We start from the raw sequence: 26626 nt of genomic DNA, 5'->3' as shown, positions 1-26626 counted from the left end.
GCCTGCCAACCTAGCAGTTCGAAAGCACCTCCGGGTGCAAGTAGATAAATAGGGACCGCTTACCAGCGGGAAGGTAAACGGCGTTTCCGTGTGCGGCTCTGGCTCGCCAGAGCAGCAATGTCACGCTGGCCACGTGACCCGGAAGTGTCTCCGGACAGCGCTGGCCCCTGGCCTCTTGAGTGAGATGGGCGCACAACCCCAGAGTCTGTCAAGACTGGCCCGTACGGGCAGGGGTACCTTTACCTTTACCTTTAATAAGTGTAATTAACCATCATCATCATCATGCCTGACCACTGGCCATGTTGGCTAGGGTTGATGGGAGCAGTAGTTCAGGCATTTCCAAAGCGCACAGTGTTGGCTCTATTGCAATCATTAGAATCATTTTGGAACAGCAGACTCAAGGCTTGAACTGCAGCGTGGCTTTCCAATGTTGAGAATGAGTGTGAACTTTTAATGAGTATTAATAGTGCATGAGGAAGCGGTTGTCAGGCATTTAAATATTTCTATTGAAGTTTGATATACAAGTAAACAAAACAAAAAAAATCTTAATCTCACAGTTACAGTGCTCATTATACCATCCAACTTGAAACTTGGCATTTAGCCAGGTACAGAATGTTTTTCTGAAACCAGGGCTGTACTTTCATGCTTGACCTCTCATCAGAACATTAGTCTTATGGGGGTGGGGAATGTCAATTGTTAGCAATGGTCACAGTGAAAAAGTATTTCATAGCTGGGATAATCACACATTGCCATCTTTTCATCTTTCACCCTTGAAAGTGTATTGAAAGTATTTCTACAGAGATGATTATCCTTCGGGCCATACTGGATGTGACAATAAGGCATATCTGCCCCAATGACAAAGATTCTGGAAATTGTAGAAAGAGGTGGATGGAGTCCAGCCTTCAGGGATTTGTGGTTGGATGGTAATGAGAAGCTGCCACTTGGTGTAAGACCAAACAAGGCTTGGGTTTTAGCACATCATTACAGAAAACAGTTGTCATGTACTGAGATGGGCATATGAATAGGCTCTTTATCATGATGGTACTTGAGTGGGTGATATTTCAAGGGCAGTGTTCACTGGTATTCCCCCCTATTTTTCAGTATTATTTTCAGATGAGATTTTGCCTTCTTTTGTTTCCTTGTTGCTGCCCCTTCTTTTTCTGCTTTTCTGTTTCATCAAACAGTTGCCTCCCATATACAAAACACTAGTGTACCCTACTAATGATTTAAACAGCTGCATGCTATTGATGATATGAAACCTCTTTTGTGCCTTTTTAGAAATGCCATGCTACATAAGAATGATCATAGCCCATGGCTTTTGTTTAGTGTACATATTATAATCCAACCTCCATTGTGTGCAGCTCAATTGAGGTCTTTTCTCTCCTTCCCATCTTCCCTGCCAGACTTAACATATATGCCATGCTGTACTATTAACTACTATGGGAGGCTTTTAGTAAGACAGGCTTTGCTCATGGGAAGAGCATGCTCCATGTTTTTATTGAAGTTTTGAATGCGGGTGTGGCATAATGGTTAGAGTGTGGGACTTGGACCTGGGAGAGCAGGGTTCTAATCCACATTCAGCCATGAAGCTCACTGGATGACCTTGGGCCAGCCACCATCTCTTAGCCTAACCTACCTTACAGGGTTGTTGTGAAGAGAAAGGTGGTATATAAATATAATAAATAAAAATAATATTTTAAGACTTAACATCAATGCTTATGTTTACTGGGAGAGTTGTGCTTTTCAGTTGTGTTCTCGAGTATTTCAGTGTTGTTTGCCACAAAATGGTCTATTTCAGGTTAAACCCAGACAGTCCTGTGTGTAGTTACCTGGGAGTAAGTTCACTGAACTCAGGAGGACTTCTCTGAGTAGACATATATTGCACTCAAATTAGTTGCATTTAGTAATGACTTTTAAGTTCAAGTAACATCTGCATCCAATCTTATCTCTCTGTAATATATATCATATGCACATGCACACACTCATAGTGAGAGGGTAGATGCACATATCCTGTTACCTCTGCCTAGTTATTCCTCCAACTGAAATCAATATGGAAGCCCTTGTAAACTGTGGAATACTGTTCCAAAAGGTAAAGAAATAATTTGACCAGGTTTTCTGGTAATGGTTTCTGAGCTATTCTTGCTTCGTAATTTTTGAGCACCAGTATTAACAAGAAGAACCTATAGTGTTAAAACTAAATATGCAGTTTTGTTTTTGATTTTTAATTTACCGTAATCTTATTATTTTCACTAATCGTATAACTTCTGGAACAGAATGTACACAAAGCATTCTCTATCCTCACACATTTCATTGTGTCCCTTCCAAATGGTGTGGTTTTAGTAAAGACGCCCTCAAGCTATAATTTGCTAGTTGACTAACTATTATAGAACATACCTACCATTCTATACTAAATTGTTCTTTTAAATAAACATTGCTGAGGAAAAACTTTGAAAACAAAATGAGTATAAGAAAATTCTGCGCACCAATAGGATCAACCTGTTGAATGACCCATTGGGCCATGTCCTTTCTTTGGACGATTTCTCTAGCCAACATTGCCCCTCTCTTTCCTTGCCAGCTGTTGGCGTTGGGCTATGTGACCCAGTTTCAGAGGTCTTTAGGGTGTTCTGTGGTGGGGAAAGATATCTCTGTGACCTTTTATTAGTTCAGCTTGTTTTTATATGATGAGTAGAATTTCTCTATTACTTTGACTACACTTTCTATGCTGCCTTGGAGAAAGGATTATGCACAACTATTCATTCAACAGCAGAAACAGCCTTTAGACAATCCTTCAGTGAAAATGAAGAAGAAACAAAGAGTGTAGACTGCAAAACTCTCTCTTCTCCCCCACTCCTTTTTTTTGGGGGGGGTAGCTAGTTGAAATTGTTGAATTCAAAAAGTTAATTATTGTAACAGGGTGAATTAGCTAGAAATTGCCCACAGGAGCCACCGCATTTTAAAAGACAGTGCGATTAAACATTAACACAAACTTAATAAATGGATACCCCCTGCGAGGAGTTAATCTAGGCTACAAATGCTGCAACCTGTAATATAAGCATTTCCAGTGAAATCTTATGCAACTGGGATGACAGTTGATGAATTATTTTTGCCTTGATAGTTATGCAATCTTTACCTGTAGTTTTGCTTATTTCAATGAATGCAGCTTGCAAATCATTAAACCTAGATTGTTTTCAACACCTGCACTGAAAATATTGCTTTATAGCAGAAACGTGGGGGTGGGGGGGAAGGAATGTGTATGGGAGGGAAATAGAATGAACCACAGCATGGTAGAATGATAACAGGGGTTTGGAAGAGTGACAGCTTTTTTTCAGGGCAGGAGTCACAATCCAAGTTCTGTGGAAAAATCACCATGGGCTGCTTGAGGCTATTTATATATAATGTCCATGGGTTCAGGCATCCAGCTAAAAAGAAGAGGGTGACTGACAGTTGCCCTTCAAAGGATCTCACTTTCAGTGCTGATCAACTGACTGGTGCTGAGAATGGGTCCCTTTGAAGTTGCCTGTTCAACTGACAGTTGGGTGGCCCTGCATACCTGTCAGAGTTGGCCCATGGGGAGTTTGGGAGGTAAAGATTCTGGACCCCATTTCACAGCCCTGAACTAAGAGGTACATGACTAGGAAGTGTATGAAAGAGAAACAATAGCTTCAGTAGGAAGGTAGTTTTCAAGACAGCTGCCTACCCAACCACATCAAGTTTATTTTCCCCATCTCTTTATAACTGGCTTCGTTACAAGTCTAGTCCAATTTTCTAACATAGTCATATGGGTTATCTGAGGTCTTCGGGGGCAGGGAAGAGAAGGGGGTAATTGTTATGTGGCCGAACCTCCTTCCACTGCAGTTTGCCAATTTAAAGATAGTGTGCAATGCCTTTAAGTGTTGATGCGTTTGTGCCTCAGTTATGAGCCAAAAAGAGTCCACCTGCCTCCTTGCTGATTGCAAGCATCCCTTCTTCACCTAGTCACTTATTCACCTGTATGGTCTCATAATGCTACCAAGCAGGTTATTAAATGCAAGGCTGCTTTCGTTATCAGTCATAGAAAAGAAACAAGGTCCCTCCCCGCCCACCGTTCGTTGGTGACTGACAGCTGTGAGATAATCTTTCAAAATATAATGTTTTCAATTTTGCAAAATAAATAATTAAAGAGAGCGCAGAAAACATCTTCAACAACTTCACGTGGCCATTTTTATTTTGTAATCATTTATATTTTGCAGTCATTTTTTGCAGTTCTCCACTGAGATTACAGCAGGAGACAGCTGTATATTCTTTTTAAAGGAAAACTCATTAACAAAACTGTTTATCCAAAAAGAATCTGAGGAAGCCTTGTTTTCAACAGAGAAAAGGCAGTGTGAGCCAATTCAAACATTATGTTAATATGTACTCATTAAATTGTGATATGTGAATTAGAGGAACTGGCATTTGGGAATATGTTAATTATACAGGTAAATTAATCAGAGTGGCAGGACTGCTTACAGTTCCCTTTTGAATGTTAGACTCCAAAATACAAATCACATTTTCAGATACAAAACAAAAAAAATTCCTTCCAGTAGCACCTTAAAGACCAACTAAGTTAGTTCTTGGTATGAGCTTTCGTGTGCATGCACACTTCTTCAGATACACTTCAGATACACTTCTTCAGATGTATCTGAATGTATTTTCAGATACATTCACAATGGAAGAGCTGGGCAAGGAATGAACTTTCTTAAGTTGTAGTGGTGTAGAATAGTATGCTAGAATGAATGCTACAGTAAAAATTCAGTTCATAGAATATTCTAATGGAGTTAGCGACCTTTGTTCTTCAAGTGTTCAGAAGCATAAAAGTGGTTGTGGCCATTAAAAAATAATAATTACAAAACCACATGGTGGTCATGTTGGGGGGTTCACAAAAATATTTTGGCATTGCAGAATTACAGTGAGGTATTTGTTTGTGTATTGGACAAAAAAAACCCACACCCATTTGCACGCCATGACACCATAGTGGACAATTGATAAAAGGTAAAGGGACCCCTGACCATTAGGTCCAGTCGTGACCGACTCTGGGGTTGCGGCGCTCATCTCGCTTTATTGGCTGAGGGAGCCGGCATACAGCTTCCGGGTCATGTGGCCAGCATGACTAAGCCGCTTCTGGCAAACCAGAGCAGTGCACGGAAATGCCGTTTAACTTCCCGCCGGAGCGGTACCTATTTATCTACTTGCACTTTGATGTGCTTTCGAACTGCTAGGTTGGCAGGAGCAGGGACTGAGCAACAGGAGCTCACCCCGTTGCGGGGTTCGAACCGCCGACCTTCTGATTGGCAAGCCCTAGGCTCTGTGGTTTAACCCACAGCGCCACCCACGTCCTGGACAATTGATAGGAGCGTTCATTATTTTTTTTAAAAAAAGAATAAATATGACTACCTTGACAAATGTTGAATGGTATTGCCCCCCCCCCACAAAAAAGTATTGTGGTGCCATGGTTTAGCCATCCCTACTAGTGGGCTAAGAAATATATAATTGGTTCTAGTATATGTTGAAGCATATTATGAGAGAGACACAAAAACCTCTGGAGCATATCTGTGATTATGCATCTATAACTCAGTACAGCTTTCTCAATTCTAACTTGTGAGACACTAGACAAAATATTGAACTGATTATGCTTGTCAGCTTTGGCAAGCAGTTTAAATTTACTTTATTTACATTGGCAGTATATTGGAAAGAAAACCCATGGGGTTCTCTGAACACTAGTATAGTATATGGCAACCTTAAGCAGGTCAGGATCTGGTAAGTGTCTGGATGCTACCACCTGAAACATCCCATCAAATATGCTGCCTGGAGTTCCATAGAAGAAAAGTGGGAAATAAATGTAATACATAAATAGAAAAATGTAGCAGTAAGATCAACAACTCTCATCATGCTTGGAAAGAAAAATTGTATCATATTAGATTTCCTTTCTGTAACACAATAACAGTGCAGTCCTATGCAAGTCTACTCAGAAGGAAGTTCCATTGAGTCCCTTTCTCCAACAAACCTCAACAAAATCTCAACAAATTTTGAGGGATAGATTTCAGTATATTTAACATTTTCACAGTGTTATTAAGAACTTATGTTTATCTATCCCAATCAGAGAAAATGCTAAGCGCTCTTTCTCTCTCTAGTTTTGATTTTGGTCTTTCTTTAATGTATCTAGAATAACCATTATCTTCTTTCGCTTCAAGTACCAAGCAGTTTATTCTCTCTCTCTGTCTCTCCCTCTTTCTGTCTCTCTCTTGACACTTAGAATGGCACACTATGCTTTATCAGTCTGATTAAAAACAGACAAAGCCAGCAAACTCAAAGTATTTCCATACGTCTTGATAAATGTGAAGTAAGAGCATGACTCTCAGAGGTATTTGCACATGGGCAGCGTACTTCATCACATCGTATTTTTACAAACGACATCATGCAAACTCCCGATAAATGCAATCTGTGACTTTTGCCACATTTAGGTAAGGTCAGGCTAAGGGGCAGATCAGAAAATTAAACGTGTGGAAACTAGTCTAGACATAAATATCTCTATCTGTGACCTAATTCTATTCAAGCGTGTGATTTATGTGTGATTTTCAGATGCCTTAAAAAAAGGGGGGGTCTCTACCAAGGTTTCCACCCCACCTTCCCGAAAGCTAAGCAGAGCAGACTTTCTATTTTCCTTCTGCTGCGTGTTAAATAAGGCAGTGCAATGGAGGTCAAGTATCTTTCTAGCAAAGGGCAATATCCCTGTAGTCACATTACCTTTCAAAGCGAACGTGTGATAGCTAAAACAAATGTGTAATATCTGTTCTTGGTAATCCTGTCTAAAGGCACTGGATAGTATATTATTCGGAAACAATAGGGACTTGGAGTCAAAACCCGGCATTTTCCGCTGGCTAAGCAGTGACTGCAAGCGAGTATCTGGCAGAGTGTTTTGCCTCTTCTCACAAGTTGATGTAAGTGCAAGTTGATTTTGCTGTTATTACTACGATGTATTGCTGTAACTGAAGCTATACAAACTTCAACAGCCTAGTCAGCTTAGAAGCCCCAATGTTTTATACACATGTGTGCCAGCTATACAGTGGTACCTCAGGTTACATACGCTTCAGGTTACATACGCTTCAGGTCACAGGCTCCACTAACCCAGAAATATTACCTCAGGTTAAGTACTTTGCTTCAGAATGAGAACAGAAATTGGGCTCCGGCGGCATGGCAGCAGTCGGAGGCCCCATTAGCTAAAGTGGTGCTTCAGGTTAAGAACAGTTTCAGGTTAAGAACAGACCTCTGGAACGAATTAAGTACTTAACCCGAGGTACCACTGTATTCTGCAAAAGCTTGAAGAAGAAAACATAAACAGAAATAAGTGCTGTTAAACACTACAAAAGCACATAAATTAACAAAGAATGCTCACGAATTACATAAACTGGGGTGAGAAGCATAAGGTTCTCCAAGAGCTTCTTGTGTTGGAAACACACAAATCTTCTAATAAAATACCAGAGTATTTTTCAGTAGACTCTACTCACAGTTGTCACAATATTATTATTATTGCTGTGCATTGCAGTGCTGCAAGCTTGCACAACTTGTGATCAACTAAATTGAATGCCACTCGCCACGCATGTGTGGCAGCCCACAAAAGACTCTGTGAACAATCTAATTTTGCATGTGTCTGGAACAGCGAAATAAGAGGAGTCACAAACACTTGACAGGCCACATTACCTGGTATGTGGTCTGAATTTGCTTTAGTGAATCACAAATTGTGTAGGCCTGCTGTGGCACTTTTTAGTGTATACAAATATTTGGGTGGAATTCAGTGTTTACTATCTTGATCGTTTCATCAGTGGGGGCATTTCTCCTTGCTAGAGGGAACAAAGCCCCTCTCCTCCCCCTGCATGGTTCTGTGGTTTCTCCTGAACCTTCAGAGCAAATTTTGGAGGGTCAGGAGAGGGGGAGAAGGCTGCATTGTGCTAGTGGAAGCCCTTGCACTGGCTTTAGCTAGCACACTGGGTTAATTGAATTCAGGCTTTTGTTTCTTTTTTACTCAGGATAAAGATTGAGCAAATGCAACCCCCAAAACTTCATGGCTGAGAAGGATTTCATCACCCTTCATGACTCCTTTCCATCTACTATATCACACTGGCAATAGGGTACCATGAACACAATGCCCATTCCGATGGGACCTTGGAATAATTTTAAAATTCCACTCTTAAAGTTCCTTCATGCACGTGATCAAAGAGTTTTTGAGGCTTTCGAGGACTGAGGTCCTTGATAATTTCTCTTGTAATTGTTTGTATACACATCCATACACACATACACAACACACACACACACAGGCTCCCCAAGGATATTGGCACGCTACAAATCCAAATAAATATGTCTCATATATCAGCCTATTCATCTTGAATAGTTTGCCTGAGAATTTTGAAAATCTTTTCTCAACCAGCTTCAATAAATAGTTTCATTAAATTCATCAGTGCTCTTGGCAGAATGAATTATGACAGTTAAATGACTTTCATCCACCCTTAAGCTACTATAATAATGTTTGAGAAATATTACCAATAATTTTTCCATAAGAGCCCTCTGTTATGAAACAAAGCAGCCTTCTGTTAAATCCTTGGAAGACCTATCCCAAATATTTGACACTTACATTGCCTGCCGATTAAGTAACCATGATAATAAAAATTCCTCTTGAATTTGAGAGAAGTGCAGCTTTTTGCTAGACCAAGCTATGTAAAAGTTAATTCAGTTCAGAAATCCAACTGTGTATGTTAAAGGATTCTTATTACTTCTAAGTGTAGAAGAAAATTCCACTGAGTACTGATGATTTTGCCAAGAGTTTGGAAAAACATATTGTTTTTCATTTAAACTAATGAACTTCCAGTTTGATTTCCCAGCCAGTGGCTTAAGTACAGTAAATTTTCTCTGACCTCTTTAACACACATACAAACATACATACAAACAAATGTATGTATTTATGTATGTATGTATGTATGTATGTATGTATGTATGTATGTTTACCCTGCATCTGCACATAAAACCCCCAAGGTTGTTAACAATAACTTTTATAATAAAATACAATAAACATATTAGCCAATGTCCTAGTTTATATATATGTATATATATATAGAGAGAGAGAGAGAGGAGCAAATAAAATGTCAGACAATGGGGTAAGTTACATATTGAAGTACAGCGCAGCTCTGTGACCAAACATCTATTTAAGTAAAAAGCCTTTTACCTGATAGCAGAACAACATCTATTGGTAGGGACTTAGAAAATCTGGATGCAGCCACTAAGCATGCCCTCAGATTTCTGCCAAATGCATATCAGATTTTGGCAGGACAGAGAAGATCCCAATGTCTTCAGAGCTATGATGATAATAACCAGGACTCTGAAGAATTCCCAGAAAGATATCAGGAGCCAAGATAGTTATTGTAATCTAGAAGTCACATACAGTGGTACTTCAGGTTACATACGCTTCAGGTTACAGACTCCGCTAACCCTGAAATAGTGCTTCAGGTTAAGAACTTTGCTTCAGGATGAGAACAGAAATCGTGCTCCGGCGGTGCAGTGGCAGCAGGAGGCCCCATTAGCTAAAGTGGTGCTTCAGGTTAAGAACAGTTTCAGGTTAAGAACGGACCCCCAGAACGAATTAAGTACTTAACCTGAGGTACGACTGTATTCCCTTGTCATAACCCTGGACCAGAACTCTTTAGATTCAGAGCCCTCCTACAATAGCAGCCCAAGGAGGAGTTGCATCTAGTCATTGGTCCGTCTTGTGAATCCACCAGCATCGGAGTACCCATCTCATCCCCTGAGCTCCAAAGAGACGCTTCTGCCCCTGGACTCCAAGAACTAGATCCACAGACTCTTCAAAGGATCCAGAGAGCCTCAAAGAGCTTCCCCCAAAGCAGTCTCCATAGCTTGAAACCCTGTGGCCTAGAAAAAGCCAACTGCTGCAGAAAAAGTAGTGGAAGAGATGGGTGTCAGTAGAGTGGTGCAAAACCCCAGACAACCTCCACCAGTGTTTGTGTCATGCTGTGTCATCAACCATGCTGGTTGATGGGAATTATGGTCCAGCAACCTCTGGAGGGACTCACTTTGGCTACATCTGAATTAGATGCAGCATGGGAGATGTGTGGGCCAGTGAGCCTCCCAGTGTCATCTGGGACCACCTCTCCAGGAAGGACCGGAACTACTGCAAATAACAACAACACTTATACTATGTAATTCCACCAAGCAGCCCAGGAGAATATCAGGGTTGATGGTACTGAAAGCCACTAAGAGGTCTGGCAGGAACAACAAAAATGCACTTCCCCAGTGTTCCCATTGTTCAAATCTGGGTCTATCCAATAAATCTGGACTGAAGGCAAATCAAATGGATGTGGTGATGCAGATATTCTAGAACTATGGGATGTTTAGAACCATAGCATTATAGAGTTGAAAGGGACCCTAGCGGTCATGTAGTCGAAACCCGTGTGATGCAAGAATCTCAATGTAGAATCATAGAATTGTAGAGTTGGAAATAAATCACACTGAAGGAACTCACTGCTTAGTGAACATACGTAAGATTGCAGGACGCAATCCTTTATAGCCTTGCCCAAAAGTAAGTCCCATTGAACTCTTACAACCCATTGCACATTCTGTTCACAAGGTATAGTTCTGCGCTGGATTGTGGCCTGTGTCTACGTGCTTCCAAAAAAGATGCAGTAGTGATACACTATGACTATCTATGCAAGGCTTCCAGGCATCTTCCTTCATGCTGAAAAACAATTATGTTAGAAATTGCTTTCAAATGCAAATGATGCAAAACGGCATGCTTGCACTTGCTTTCGTTTTGTTGCAGTCAATATAAAAACATAGGTTTAAGGGCAAGGTGACCAATTCCAAATGGTTTGCAGATAACTGCCACTGTAAGAATTAAAGGAATTTGTTCCTCCATTGTTTTTTTCAGTTGACTTCTATTCTGGGACTTGAAGAACAGAATATCTTTAATAAAAACAAGGCCCAGAGAATTATAAGAAAACTAAAGCAACATCAGTGGCATGAAAGAACAGGGAACCTCAATCTGGCTGGATAAATAGAACACTGCAAAGTGTATCAAAGTGTCATTTGTAATATAAAACTCTGCAAGTTTTGAATGCCATAGAATGGCAAAATAAATTCTGTGAATATCTTCGGGTGGAACAAAGCGCAGACTGTGCACCTGTCAAAAGAGGCCCTCACAGCTGCCGCAAAGGGTGGGAGAAGACGGCTGGGGCTGAAGAGGGCAGGGGCAGCAGGTGACACTTTGGGCTGTGTTTGCCCAGGGTCTTGCCTGGTTATGAGCAAGAGCAAGAGGTGAGACTCATAAAAACCTGTTTCCCACCTGGGCAACCAGTTGGAAGCAGTGCAGTTTACGCACTGGCCCCTACTGGGCTGAGGAACGCATCGGCCTCTGAGGATCCAGAAGCAACCCCCCCCCGCTAGCTCCTGCTGGCTTTTTGTTGATTGGGCTGTCCCTTTTCATGAAGGTTTTGTGTCCATTAATGTAATTGGACTTTGATAGTTCTTTCTTTCATCAGAACTTGGACAGAAGGATCAGTGTGGATATGGAAAATAACTAATTTTGTGAGAATGTCCCATCAGTGGAGACAGTGGAGCACAGGGCCATGGCCAGACTTCAGGGGGGGCCCTGGAATGGTGCCAACATTCCCCCCCCCCCAAAAGAGGGCATTGACAGTTTGCCATCCAGCCTCTTCTTAAATCCCTCTAGCAAAGAAGAGAGCACTCCTTCCTGAGGCAGCCTATTTCATTATCCACCTCTTACCATTAGGAATTTTTTTCTTACGTTTTGCCAAAACCTGCTTCTCTACCGTTTCTATCCATTGGTTCTAGTCCTGCCTCATGGAGCAGCAGAAAGCAAGGGAGAGGGTGCACTTGGAATTTGCTCCTCTTTCCACTTCAGCTGGGATATCTGTTCTAAACCACCATTGGTTGACATAAATAAAGCCCCCCCCCCCCGGTCCCTTTGAAATACTGAGCAATTGATTTACCCAGCTTCAGGAACTGGCAGAATTACCTGGACAATACTGTTAAATTTTGTGAAAACAAATATAATAAGGAGGGAAGCAAGAGTAACCAGAGGACCCCCCCCCCATGAAGGAATAAATAAGAGCTATTGAAAATAGAATGGAACTGCACTAAAGAGTGGTGCTAGCGGGACCTAAACTAAATAGTCATGCTAGCACATTGCGCAATGAGTCCTGCAATTGCAAAGGGGCTTCCCCTCCTCCCACGTGCCCCTGTACCCTCCCCAAATTTGCTCCGGAAGGTCAGGAAAAACTCCAAAACAGTGCAAGGAGGGGAGGTTGTTCTGGCTGGCAAGCAGAAATACTTGATGGAATGGTTTGCTTAGTGCTACATTGACTATAACCCTCTGGTTTTTAATTTCAACAATAATATAATATAATATAATATAATATAATATAATATAATATAATATAATATAATTAATATAATATAATATAATATAATATAATATAATATAATATAATTAATATAATATAATATAATATAATATAATATAATATAATATAATATAATATAATATAATAAAATAATATACCACCCTATACCCTCAGGTTTCAAGGCGGTTCACAGAATAAGCTTGCACTTGTTATTCCCACTTCTGGATATTTAGTCAAAAGGAAGATTCACATTCACTGGTGTCATAATTGTGTTTATACTTTTTTTAAAAAAGAAAATTGATAATATTTTGGAAACCTGGATTGGGTTTCATTTGCTGATCATTAAATTCATCTAGTCCTTAAATCTGGAAGAAGGTGCTGTTTCAAAGCCTGCAGCTGCAGGAATTACTTTGCAGAAAGCCGTAATGTGGTTGCAGTTCCCAAAAGGCTTTGTGGATGTGTGTAGATGTGAGTGTAGTTTGGCAGAACTGAAGAGCTCAGTTTATGAGAGGTCAAGGACAGAGTTAACAAGGAATGCGAATTCTTTTGCAAGCTCCGTGAGAATGTTTCCTCCAGGGCTCCAGCGAAGGTATTGGTAAGCTACTGGGGGGAATGTCAGATTGCAGCTGTGCTCAGCAAGGTGTGTAAAATCTTTCAGAATTCCAAGTGAAAGAACGACGATAGAAATCCCCAAATATCTATCTTACCAAAATCATATTTAACCTTTAACGTAGGAGTTTTACAGCCATCTCTTACATCACTGCAAAACAAAACAACAACAAAAAATCAGGCAGAAAGCGAGAAAGAGATGTGTAATGAAAATGGTGCTTACTTTTGGGAAAACTCTTAGGATTTTTAAAGTTGTTTGAGTAGGATCTTTGAATTGAAAGCAAGGTGAGTATTCTTTAAGCACTAGGCCACATTGAATTCTGCATTGAACAGTGCTTTTTGTACAGCCTGCCATATAGACAGGGATAGTTTGGCTACAATTATTCACACCGCGTCTACTGCAGTTTTGTTGCCTGTGGGCTGCCCTTGCTGAGGGCCCAGAAAACGTACAAAATATGGCAGCTAGATTACTAATTGGGACAAGGCGTAAGGAACACATCATATCAATTTAAAGGAACTCTGTTGGCTCCCATTCCATTTCTATGCCCTGTTTAAAGAGCTGGTTTTATCCTTCAAAACTCTAAGCAGTTTGGAACCACACTGCCTTAAAGATCACTTCCTTCATACTAAACCTGCCTAGCTTATGAAGTTTTGAGATCTCTCCACAACCAGAGGTTAGGTTAGTCGGAACTATTAAGGGTCTTTTCAGCTATTGTGCCCCAGATTTCAGACCTCTTTATTGAGGGAGGCTTTCCAGGCACTGCATGATGTCTTACCACTAACAAGCAAATAACCTGCCCCTTTGCCATTGAGTTGCTGTGATTTTTAATTGTTGACTCATTTTCTGCTCTGTTTTTCCCTAGTTGTGTTTTTATGCATAATTTATGCATATATTTTAAAGTTATATGTAAGCTGAAAGGCTTTTTCATAATAGAATGGGATTTTTAATTATTATTTTTTTTAAAAAAATACATTGTGAATGCAGCAAACTGGGGTTTTTTTGCCATGAGGTATATGAAATGACTGTAATTTTTGGCTCTGAATAAATAATGATAACATAATGGTAATAATAATCTGTGTTAAGTAGATTATTATCTGTCCATATGTTCTATTAATAATTTACATAATTAAATGAAAATGCAGACAGTTGATTCTTGCAAGCTGACTCTTGGCATTCTTCCATAGAGCAAGTGTACTAAGCTAATTGAGTTCATTTTGTCCTTTAAAAAGGCAAAGAAAAAAATTCTTGTTCCTTTATTAGTTACATAACTGGCAGAAAATCAACAGACTAAAGTCAAAGTTTCCCCGTCATTGCATTGTTATGCTGCACTTGTTGTATTTCTACTGTTGAAATCCTGTTTTAGCCCCACCCCCAAAAAATGTTCCATTGCAATCTGGGCACTCAAAGTTTTACTAACATGTTATCTGAATTGCTTTGAAGATGCGTATGAAATAATAAACATTTAGTATGTGTATAATCCGTATGAAATGAATTTTATGCTCAATTGTACCATGATTTTGAGATGCTTGTGCTCATTTTAAGTCTAAAAAAAATATTTGCAGCCTTTCCGGTAAAATTATTCGCTATTTAACACGGGGACATGAAAAAATGCCCAGGGGGGCCTTTACCTTTACCCTTTTACCTATGAAAAACATGTGCCCTACACAATCATATAACAAAGAATTATCTATGTGGAAATTACTGATTTTCCTCTCTCTGTCTTCTTTAAGTCCTTCATGAGTTCTATATTTCATTTCACCAGGACCCACTTAATGCTAAATATCTAATAGCACAATCATATGGCTGCGTGCTCAGAATTAGATCTCACTGAGTTTAGTGGGACTTACTTCTAAGTAGGGATGGGGGAGAAATTTGATTCAGTTCACCTTTCAAGGAAAACCAACCTAGTTCTCACTTTCCAAAACAATATCCAAACTGAAACACAGCTGTCCTTTGAAATTCAAAATTCTCCAGATTTTGTCATGTAGGTCTCTGGCCAAGTAATGTTTATCTGCACTGAGGGAGAGTGTGCATAAATGTGTATCTTACTGAAGATAACATGCCAAAGTGCATTATGTTAGGGGAACTGCTGCGCAAAGAATTGTTCATTAGGTAAAATTGCATACAGCCATATATTTATTGGGAGAAATTCACACTAAAATGATAAATTTTCATCAGGAGATGAACTTAAGACTGGAAAACTGGAAAATTAAATGGAGAGGTCTGCCCATATGTGTACCCAAGTATATATAGGATGGCAGCTGCATTCAGCAGGGTTTACTTCTGAAATAGGCATCCATGGGATTGCTCTGAAATGCTGAGATTCGTCCTCCCTGAGAGTCTTACCTTTAGCAATCCCAAGGGCCGGGAGACTTACTGTGGCACTTTCCCTTTATTGTTCCTTCACATTTCTGAGCTACTCTGAAAAGCAGGGAGACAATATGCCTTCGTCAGAAAAAAGCTACGAGCCGACTGAAACATTCAGCAATAATATTCCTTCTGCTGTAGTTTTGGCCTGGATATTTCTTTGACACTTTTAATACATGCAGATAAGCCTGCATTTCAATGCCGTGCTACAGCGGCTGCGTTTCTTTGTGCCTTTGCGGAACAGAGCTCGTCAAGACAAGAATGCGCTCATGGTTTGTCGGATTGGAGCTTTGAGTCAGTGGGAACTGTAGCCGGTACATTTGGGATTATGCTTAGTGAAAGGTGCTGTAATCGGCTGCATGGTGAAATGCGTGAGAGACAGGCAAATGGGGTCAGCGGGAAGGACATAGGGCTCCAGGGCTGTGCATTTGCAGGACCAAGCATTGGGTTCCCATCCCCCAACCCATGCAAATAAGAGACCAGTGAGGCTGGTTTTTGGGTCAAAACAGGCCACAACTTTATTGAATACAGATGAAAGAGGTTTGGCATGGGGCAATCAAAATATTTACTGCCCTCTCACCGGAAGTGATGCATGGTCAATCCACATAGGGGGTTCCTAACATCCAATAGGGTGACCCCACAGGGACCGCTGTCCAGGGGAGTGCCTTTGGCTCTTGCCCCCGCTTGGGCACATGGACATGGCCATTCCCTCCGGACCCCTTTAACAGGATGCCCCAGCGTTTGGAGGGGCAGGTGGAGACTGCAACCTCCACTCCATCCCAAACAAAGGATTTCCCCCATGCCCAACCAGTTGTGACGATTGCTATGAGGTAGGCAAAACCACTGGGTCAGTGCCAGTTAGCTGGGTGGGCAAAGTCCTACCCGGCCCCATAAAGGATGGCGACCACCGTAGCCACAGCAAAGTCATTGACTATGAGCTTGAACCAGGGGTGGGGGGAAACCCAATGAAGGAACAAACAGGTGTGGGCCATTTAGATGGGCAAGAGGCGGATCCGAGGGAAGCCTATCTGCTCCATTGGCCCTGCCCCCAGCACAGCCCATGTCCCCAGCCTGCATTCCCATTAGCCAAAGCTGCGTGCAGACTAGGAACCAGTTCCTGATAGGGGGAGCTTAAGCCCCCACCGCCTATCAGGAAGGGCACCGCTGTTCAAGTTCCCCCGTTGGGGCCCTGGTGAAGCCTCTGCCTTCCTGCAATTCCACCACACGAAAGGGCGTGAGCGGATTTGTCTTCTCAGACACCTCATAGCAGGTATCAGGGCAAGTAAGAATTGAGTGACCTTTAAGAAAAAGGACACATCATTCCTCACCTCTCCACTGCTGCTTTTAGCTGAAAAGCTAGAGTATTTTTGTATTTTTGTATACATTTTGTATTTTTATGCTGTGAACCACCCTGAGATCTTTGGATGAAGGGCACGATGCAGAATGAATGAATGCTACCCTTCATCAATTGGACTGAAGCTTAACATGAACAAAAGTGTCTTGGTTACATCCTGAGTGGTGAAGAGCTTAGGTTACAACCTGCCGCCTCCAGTATTATATCCTTACTGTCCTCATCGTTTATGGGTTGTACTTGAATCATTCCTTCATATACCATGGGTTCCTTTGGCCCAGGTCATCGAGTTTAGTTTCTTACTTTGCACTAGCACCAAGCTATGTACTCATTGCATAGCAGTGGCCCTCAAAAATAATATGGTTAGGTAATGCTTTAGTCAGGGTTGTCACATTTTAGCCGATCCTGCAGTTCCATTGAAATCTTAGTTGAGATGTTTAGAATTGTGCTGTGAATCGCAAGATGGTGTGGGAGGCTCATTAGCCATGGTTCCTCCCCCCCCACACACACCTATTTTGTTTGTGCTCTTCCCACACTTCCTGTAGTGGGGCGTGGGTGGGCAACATACAGCCTTCTGGAAGTTGCTGAGCTATAGTCCCCACCATACCTGACCATTGGCCATGGTAGCTGAGGCTGATGGGAGGTCTGAAGAGCCACAGGTCACCTATCACTCTCCTACAGCAAGCAGGGCTTCAGGTGCATTGCACACAGTAGATCGGGAAAAACATGTAGCAAAAACTGTGACTTCTATGTCTCCCGTTTCATCTTAATGCCCTTGATTTCTAGTTGCAACCTGATAAAGCTCTACGTATGGTACAAGCTCTGAGGCACTATCTTCTTTGTTCTTACTTTACAAAATCCCAGGGCTAAACCCTAGCCCCGAAAATAAGTGCTGTGCTGTGCCTTGGTTAACCCTTTCTCAGATTCAGGTTTGGCTGTAAATCCATACAAAAGCTCACACTAATGGCTTGCAATCAATCCTCCTCTTAGGTGAACGGTGTAGAAATGGTGAGCCCATCTTCCAAGTTGGCAAGATGACACTAAATAGTTCACATTGGCGGGATGTATACATTATGCGCCTGTACTCTTGAGGAGATGGGAGATAGCTGACACTTTGAATTTAATTATGCAGCTGATGATAGAGGTGCTGACAGTGATTATTTGTACATCTGGCATAAATTTAAGAAAGTGGAAAACAATGATCCAGTGTTCAGTCTCATTTTCCTTTGTTTCCAACATATACTTGAATATTTGAGCAATTGCTCTTTTCTATGTAGTGGTTTCTATGTAGTGGTTACTTCTATGCAAACGTAAAGAGAATTGTACTGTAAGCCTACATCTTTTATGCCGTATTCCCCACCCCTGGATTATTTTGTTCATTTCAATGTGCTTTGAGCATAGAAATTTGCTTTATAGTGAGCCAGTGCATTAGTCTGTCTAACTCAGTATTGCTACACTGGTGGGCAGAAACTCTTCTTTCTACTTTAGAATACTCCTAAAAGGCACTGTATAAATAATAATTACTATATAGGATTACAAGGGGGAAGAGTATTTTTTAAAAACATTTTTTATTGAATTGTTATGCTAATACAAATGAAACAAAGTATAAAAACATTTCAATTGAATACATAAAAAAAAGAAAAGAAGGAAAGAAAGACAAAGAAACAAAAAACAAAACAAAAAAGAAAACAGAGTAAAACGCAAAAAGTAAGAACATAAGTATAATACAAGTATAATGCAATAGTAGACAGCTCAGAATGTCATTTCTCTACCAAGATGCTGACCCTTCTGGGGTGAATCTCTTTTTATTATACTTTTGGTTTTTCGACCGCACAGTGGTTCATTTCTTATAACTAAAGCAATTTCTCTGTATTTCAATATATTCCTCATCTTGGTTTAAGGAGACATTTTCCTACTTACGGGTTTATTCTAAACGCAACCAAATCTTGGTTGTTGAACCTTGACTCGATAGGTAGGTATTTAGGCATTCCCATTGCTTCTGGACTATTTTAATTGACTTGTTCCTTAAGGCTTCAGTCAATTTAGCGAGTTCCAAATACTTGCTCAGCTTTTGTAGCCATTCTTCTCTAGTTGGTATATGGTCATCCTTCCAGTACTTGGCTATTAGTACCCTAGCCACTGACACTGCATAGAAAAATAGTTTTACTCTTTATTTTGAAATATTGTCAGTTAGAATCAAAAGGGGGAAGAGTAAACCCCATATCTTTAGTGTCTGCACGAGCACTGTAGATGTTATGTTATGTTTCCGCTGCAAAGAGAAGTTCCTACTGCTGTTGCTCTTCCAGTTTCTCCAACTGTGACCACCAGCATATGAATGAAATAACTCTGAGGTTTAATGCACATTTGTTAAACTTTTAAGTATCTCTCTGGGTGAGCATTATTCAAAATTCCTTGTTAAGCATGGCATTGATTAACAAACACTTTAAGAAAGCTACAAGAGGAGTGGGTTTTATTCCTGGATTTTCCTAACATCTTTCAGTAGTTTGTGCCAGAATATAAACACTGAGATAGTGGGCACTGACGCCACTTCATATCATACTCTGCGGAACATGAAAGCAAACATGTGCAAACTTGATAAGCGTATTGGCTTTTTGTAATTGAAAGCAGACAAAACCACATCTAAGCATTCTTGGCTCTCTGTGTTGGTTTCACTGAAGTTTGGAGCCATAGCTGTGGTGAAACAATATTCATATTTTACTCTTATAAAATCTGTTTGCCTACAGTGCTAAATAATTAAAGGGAGGATATGTATATATTTGTTTATAAATGAGCTGGCTGAAAATGTCAAGTAATAGGGGATGGGGCTAAGAGACTAGCCTCTCCTCACTGCCTGCTCAAAGTGTACCTTTTGTGAGATCTAGTTCTGATCTGAGCTGCAGAACGTCCTAGTTGCCATCTGATTTTGATAACTTTACACTTTGCAGGATGGATTAGTGTCAGTTCTCTTCACTTGTAAAATTGTAAAATATTGTTCTGAATTTTTTTGTAGTGTTTCACAATTCCCCAGGTTTTTTGGGGGGGCTGGCATGTGGGATAGTCCCCAACTTCCTGTGCCATGTGCCCCTTACCTGGCCTGCCCCACCTTAAGCACCATACCACCCCCTACCCTCCACCACTGTGATTGGCTCCCCAGCTCCTTTCGCAGACCCATCTCCCCTCCCCCAAAACAACAACAACAGCAACAACAATCAAACAAATTAAAAACAGTTTCAAGAAAATTTTGAATGCTCACAGTAGATTTATTTCAGCAAGGAAGGAGCAAGTTGCCGCAAAAGAGATTAAAAGCAATATTTATAACATAACATATGTTTAATACATCTCAGCAGTTTAAGGGTGAGAGGGAACTGGAATAAAGAATGAGTAATTAGAGTGGATTAATGTTTCTCTGAGCCAAAGTTGTGAAATGTAGAAGCAACATGCCTGAACTATTCCTCTGGTTCATTTTTCTTATTATGTGAAGAATACACATATATCTCATTGACTGTATATTGTAAATCAATATGACTTTTAAAATTAGACACCAGTTTGGTGGCACATTTTGAGGACTGGACTTTTGACAGAATCTGTTTTTGGAGCATGTCTAACTATCATACTAATGTTCTGGGCCATGAGAAAGCAACATATATTAATTTTTGCTGGTTGCCTGTCTCTTTTTCAGTACTGACACTGAAAACAATTCCTAAACCTTTGAGCTCGAAAGCTTGGAGTCACAACAGGGTTTGTGCAGAAAGTAATTACAAGTACACATTCCTACCACATGCAGCAGGATTTATCCTATAGACTCATGCAGCTGAGGAATTCAGCTAAGCTTTAAAGACCCTCAGGTAGAAAAAGGCATCTGGGGTCAGGGAAATACCATGCTAGTTGGCTGCAACTTACATAAAGAGAATGCTGCTGGAAAGATCATTAGGAAGCACCCAACACAGCTGACAATGAATGATATTTTCTCTCTCTCACTCTCAGCATTAAAAAGTGTAGCACACATAGGGACATTGTCCTGTTAAAAATTAGGAAGAATAAGGAGTACATTATTCTAATAGGACCCAGACTACAGAACAAGTCCCCACCACAACAGTAATGTTTACAGCAGGCTTGTATGTCTTATTAAATATTTCAGTTTATTTATTAAGGCTTCTTCCCAAAGTTGGGCACACAATAAAATATAATTAATCATATAACAACACAATAAAATATAAATTCATTGAAACAATAGGAACAACTAAAGCCAAAGCCACAGCTTCAAACCAGGCCATGTACAAACACATTCAGCTCTAACCTTTTAAAAAAGTATGGGCAAACAGATAGGCCTGTGCTTGGCACCGAAATGACGGACGTTTTGTGTAGTGTCAAACTAGGACTAGGGAAACTCAGGGTCAAATGTTCTCTAAGCTATGCTGCTGGGTGATCATTGGCCCATCACTGTGACTCAGCCTAACCTATCTCAAAGGGCTGTTACGAGTATTAAATGGGTGGCAGAGAAACACGTGTGCCACCTTGAGCTCCTTACATGGAAAGGCATAAGAAAAAATGTAATGAAATAAGTAAGAGGCAAAGCTCTTAGACCCAACCAAGACTTCTGAGAGTGGAAAGGAAAGGAGATATGATTTTAGCTTGTTCTTACTTCCCAGTCAGCTCAAGAGGGTTGAGGAACCATTTGGAACGGCACAGGAGGTATATATGGCAGACATCAGGAGAAATGAGTGGAAATCATATCTTGCTTTCTGCTCATGGAAGCCTCTCTGGAGCCAAGATACAATTGCATACACCCCAATGGCAATAAACAGGACCACTAAATATTAATCTCTTCTGAAGATCCTGAAAGCATCACTGTTAGTTTTACTACTCAAGTTTTATTACTCTTTATCACTTCTGTGGTAGTGTTCAAGTCATGAGGTGGGCCATAGAAATAACACAGCCCTTCTGCTGTCCAGAAATCATACAGTTTTCAGTAAATGAACAATACAGGAATGGTAGTGGTGGGATTAAGGAATGGCAATGAGTATTGGTCCTTTTGCAACCTTTCCCCCCCTGATGAAGCCTCTGTGTTTTTAGCAGCTGTGTGAAAAGTAAAATTATAAGCAGGTAAAGATTTACCCAACATGGAAATGCAGCAGTGAGGAGAGTCACCTGCTAAATAATGTAGCCTGCATATAATGTAGACTGTGAGGGATTCTTCTTTCTCTGGAGTAACAGAAGTGACTTCTCACAAATCACTTCTATGACCCAAAATTCCACAAATTTCCTTGCTTGCCTTTCCTTTTTTGCCTGCTGTGGGGAAACGCCAAGTCCTGCTTGCCATGGCTGGTGGATTAGGACAGCCTTCTTCCATTTCAAATCCTTCAACTCCCATCAGCTCCAGCCAGCACAGCTGCGATGGAAGTCCATCGCCAGAAGCAGCTTAGTCATGCTGGCCACCTGACCCGGAAGCTGTACGCCGGCTCCCTCGGCCAATAAAGCGAGATGAGCGCCACAACCCCAGAGTCGGCCATGACTGGACCTAATGGTCAGGGGTCCCTTTACCTTTACCTTTACCTAAGAATCCATCACCTCAGTAACAATATTGATGCTACAGCAGGTATGTTATTTAAGCAGGTCCTTAGCATCCCTTAAACCCTTGAACATTAGGATAGCTGCAATACATTTCTACTATCAAGTGTTTAAAATGAAAAAAAGAGAGATTCCCTCACAAACATAACTCAATCTTTTGATTATTTGTCCAAATGTCAGCCTGTGTGCTGATTGCCTCAGCTGATTTACTTCTTGACAAGAAATATTTGTATAAGGACGCCAGCAAGAAATTTGAGAAGAAAGGAAAGCCCTTAGGGAGGTTTGAAGAGTTCTTTTATGGCTAAATCTACTGAATAAGCAATTGTAGCTGGACACAGAAGAGAAAAATCCACACACTATACTTTGGAGAATTACATACGAAACGTAAGCACATTTGCTTGGAGTAAGGATGGATATGGTAACTTAAATTGGTGATGGACTCTATTGCCACTACACTCTTGCAAAACTGGAATTTTATTTTTTATTGGAAAAGTGAACAAATGATGGGAAGAACTAGTAACTTAAAGCCATTCCACTTGGCGCTACTAGAAGGAATTCACAGGTACTTGGCAGTACTGTACAATATTTTCATGAAAGGGAAATATATTGTTCAGTTTTTGCCCATCCAAAGGTTTTGAAAGGCCTTCACACTCAAAAGTGGCAACCCTAGATGTACAGTAATTTATCGTATTATTTTCATAATAAAACACGAGGTCAATGTTTATACTGGTATTTCAAGAAGTGAAATACTTCTGTATATTATGGAGTAGTGGCTTTTTTGTTTGTTTATTTAACATATTTATTGACCAAATAATAATAATTTATTATTATTATTATTATTATTATTATTATTATTATTATTAATACATACATACCCCGCCCATCTGGCTCGGTTTCCCCAGCCACTCTGGGCGGCTCCCAACAGATTAAAAACAGAATAAAACATCAAACATTAAAAACTTCCCTAAGCAGGGCTGCCTTCAGATGCCGTTTAAAAGTCAGGTAATTGTTTATTTTCTTGACATCTGATGGGAGGGCATTCCACAGGGCGGATGCCACTACCGAGAAGGCCCTCTGCTCTCTTTAAGAGCAGTCGTTATTTCTGTGTGAGTTTTCTGTCGATCCATAAGTTAATTGGTCAAATGTATACTAAAATGTGTCCATCACTTACTGAGAGCATAGCCCAACTTATAGTTAAAACTCAATTTCAGTGTGATAGTTCACTATGTGCATAAATGTCTTCCATTGAAGCCAAGGAAATTAAAACGTTTGGCTGGATGGTGTCCCTTTTGGCTTGCCGTAAGAATTAATTACAAATCTGTAAAACTCAGACTGCTGCTTCTTAGCACTGGCAAGAGGGAATATCTGATTGGCGCATGAAATATGTATTTCCTCCTTTTGGTATCTTAGTCAGAAACAGGACCTTTTTTGCGTGATGCCTGACTTGTGGAATGTCCTAAATGGGTACATCTGTCAGACTCCATAACTTCTGGTGTTTAAGCAGGTACTTCAAACCCACCTATTTGCCTGTATTATTGTTATTAGTTAATTTTTTAAAAAGCTTTACATCTGACAACAAATCCAAGTTGCAGGCTGATCCCAAAACAATGATTAAATTAACCATCTGTAAATTGACCAGCCATTGGGTTTTGATCATTGCTACGTTGGATTGTTTAGTTGATTTATTGATGCTGTAAGACTTCATGGATATGAATTAAAGCCTTTACTCCTTTCTAAGCCAGATTGTTAGCCACTTTGAATATAAAGAATAAAGTGAGTATCAAGGCAGATAAAGGCACAGCCAATAGATCTACCATAGCTTTAATAATTTCTTCAGGAGGCCATATGAAAGGGTGACTGAAGCTGTGGTTGGGCTTCCGGATGCTTTCTGCCTCACAAAGTCACATTATTGTCCCGTATATTTTCCACAACATATAGAGCGCAACAGGCTGAATGGTAACGTTTGTAACAAATTTTTTACTGGTTACTTCCTAACATACAAATCAAGTGCAGGATGTACACCATCCTTAAGCAAGGTATATATATTTAATTAAAACCAATGCAGATATATCTCTTCCTTTCTTTATACATTCTTGTTTGATTTCATATATTACACAGTCCTTGAATGTGATTAAGGAAAGGTCCACGGAATGTCATGGACGATACAGCTGATGAGGTTGGCTAGCATTGGTCGCAGACACAGGCAGGCTGGCTCAGGCAGCTGGGTTGGGCAGAACAAGGTTTCCGGATGTTTCCTTGTTTCACATTCAAGGACTGTGTAATATATGAATTCAAACAAGACAGTATTAAGAAAGGAAGAACTATATCTGCATTGGATTTAATTAAATAGGTTATATACGGTACCTTGCTTAAGGATAGTATATGGTGTTCATGCTGGACTTGATTTGTATGTTAGGAAGTAACCCATAAAAAAATTGTTACAAACATTACCATTCAGCCTGTTGTGCTCTATATGTTGCGACTATTGCATCTGCGTAACAAGGTATTGTATTTGTTTTGACCCTATATTTTCCACTCACATATGCAGGCATCTCTGCATTGGCCATTCTTACAATGTTCAGCATTCATATTAGGATCTTTGCACAAACATGCAATCCTTCACAACCACATTTGGAAACTAGGAAGGAGCTACATACTACAAGTGCACAGGGTCAGCCATTTCTGCTACCGTGACTTTCCTTTTTCAATGTTGCAGTTGCAGGAAATGGCTGCGGTGGCCCCTTTGTAAGTAGCAGCATAAAAAATTGACCTCACTTCATGTGGCCATGTACCCAAGTGTATGACTGGGTGAATAGCAGCTTACACTGCCACTGCTCTCACTAGGCCTCTAAAATGTCACTTAACGACTATTGTGAGTGCTGCAGTGTGGTGGGCTAGGAAACATTGACTCCATTGTGGCTAAGGTATTAATGCTTGTTACAATTAGACCAGTCATGTCCTCACACAATCAATAGGACATTTGTGTCTAATTCTGTGACCGGTTGCTTCCCAAAAGCTCTTCAGCTCAGGCTGGTAGCAAGTTGCTGCAGGTATTATTATTTTTTTAATCCACAGGTGGGAGGTGTATTTCCAGTTATAGATCATATTAAAACATTCTTGGTTCATTGTCTGGTACTTTTCCTTCATTCTGGAGCCTGGTTTATGCTCTTTGGCATCAGAGATCAATGCTTCCATTATTTCTGTGTGTCGTCAAGCTGTTTTATGAAGGCATTATTTATAGTTATATTTTGACAGGGAGAATTTTCCCCTTGTTTTTCCAGCCAGATGTACTACCTTGTCTCTCAGAAGAGCAGCTTAATGCCCTTCTGGAAGAATGTATGCAAACTCCAAGAAGAATAAACAGTCTTACCTTGCCAAAATCTCAGGGATCCTTTCCTGAACGAACAAGTCTCTGTTGCAACACAGCTAAAGACATCATTCCATCAGATGATGCCCAAAGTGTGGAAAAGCTGGCAAACCCAGAAATGATGGATGCTCAAGATACATGTTCAAAGGAAATGATGGAAACCTTTGACTGTAATCTCAGCAGAGCACTGGATGAATCTCACCTGTTAGAGAAAAAAGAAAATGAGAATCAAGAAAGCCAAGAGGAGGAGAGTGTGCATGCCAGTAGCTCTGAGGACTACTTCATGTCAATAGCCCTTAGCACAGAGAGGCTGAAAAAACCTTCTTTTCTTGATGAACCTTTTTATTGTGTCAGCACGAACAATGAGCCATCCACAGATGTCAACATTCCTAGCATACCATTGAAAACCAGAGGAGGTGAGGTTCTTAATAAACCGTTGGAATAGGCTTTTGATTGTGATTTTAAAAACCCAAGCAGGTTCTCATCGAAGGTATGCACTAATGTATTATGATTACCCTGGTAGGGCAAAAAAGCCCTTTCATAAGGCACAAAACGATGCCAGAAATAACACAAAATTTCAAAATGTTTTCTGACATTCTTGAACTGACATAAATAGCTGTGAGATTAGTTCTCAGGAAAAGCACTAAAAATAATGATTGATTATGTCAGCTGGCAATAAAGTTGGATATACACAGATGAATTATCTCTTTAATAATATGTAAACCTGTTTCTTTTGTTCATTGTGTCGATAAAATGTGTAAAAGGTTGCAGAAAAGGTCAACTGACTGCATTTTTTAAAAAAGGAACTGGTAGCATTGCTCAATAATAATACAGAGGTGATGGATATTTCTAGTTAGAGATCATTTTAAAATTTTATTGGTTTAGTGTCTGGAAGTTTTCCTGTGTTGCCCAATAATATT

General features: G+C 40.4%; 1 protein-coding gene across 1 annotated transcript in view; it reads left to right on the top strand.

Moving 5' to 3' along the window:
- FSIP1 (fibrous sheath interacting protein 1) overlaps positions 1 to 26398 on the top strand; it is a 60993-nt gene extending 34595 nt beyond the window's left edge. Inside the window, exon 12 of the mRNA XM_081886843.1 lies at positions 25621 to 26398. Within this exon, the coding sequence (XP_081742969.1) occupies positions 25621 to 26151 (531 nt within the window). The 3' untranslated portion in view covers positions 26152 to 26398. The remainder of the gene's footprint in view (positions 1 to 25620) is intronic.
- The last annotated feature ends 228 nt before the right edge of the window (positions 26399 to 26626 follow it).

The sequence above is a fragment of the Podarcis melisellensis genome, assembly GCF_964234715.1.
Source record: "Podarcis melisellensis genome assembly, chromosome: 1".
Lineage (NCBI taxonomy): Eukaryota > Metazoa > Chordata > Lepidosauria > Squamata > Lacertidae > Podarcis > Podarcis melisellensis.
This window is presented reverse-complemented; position numbering and strand designations above follow the sequence as displayed.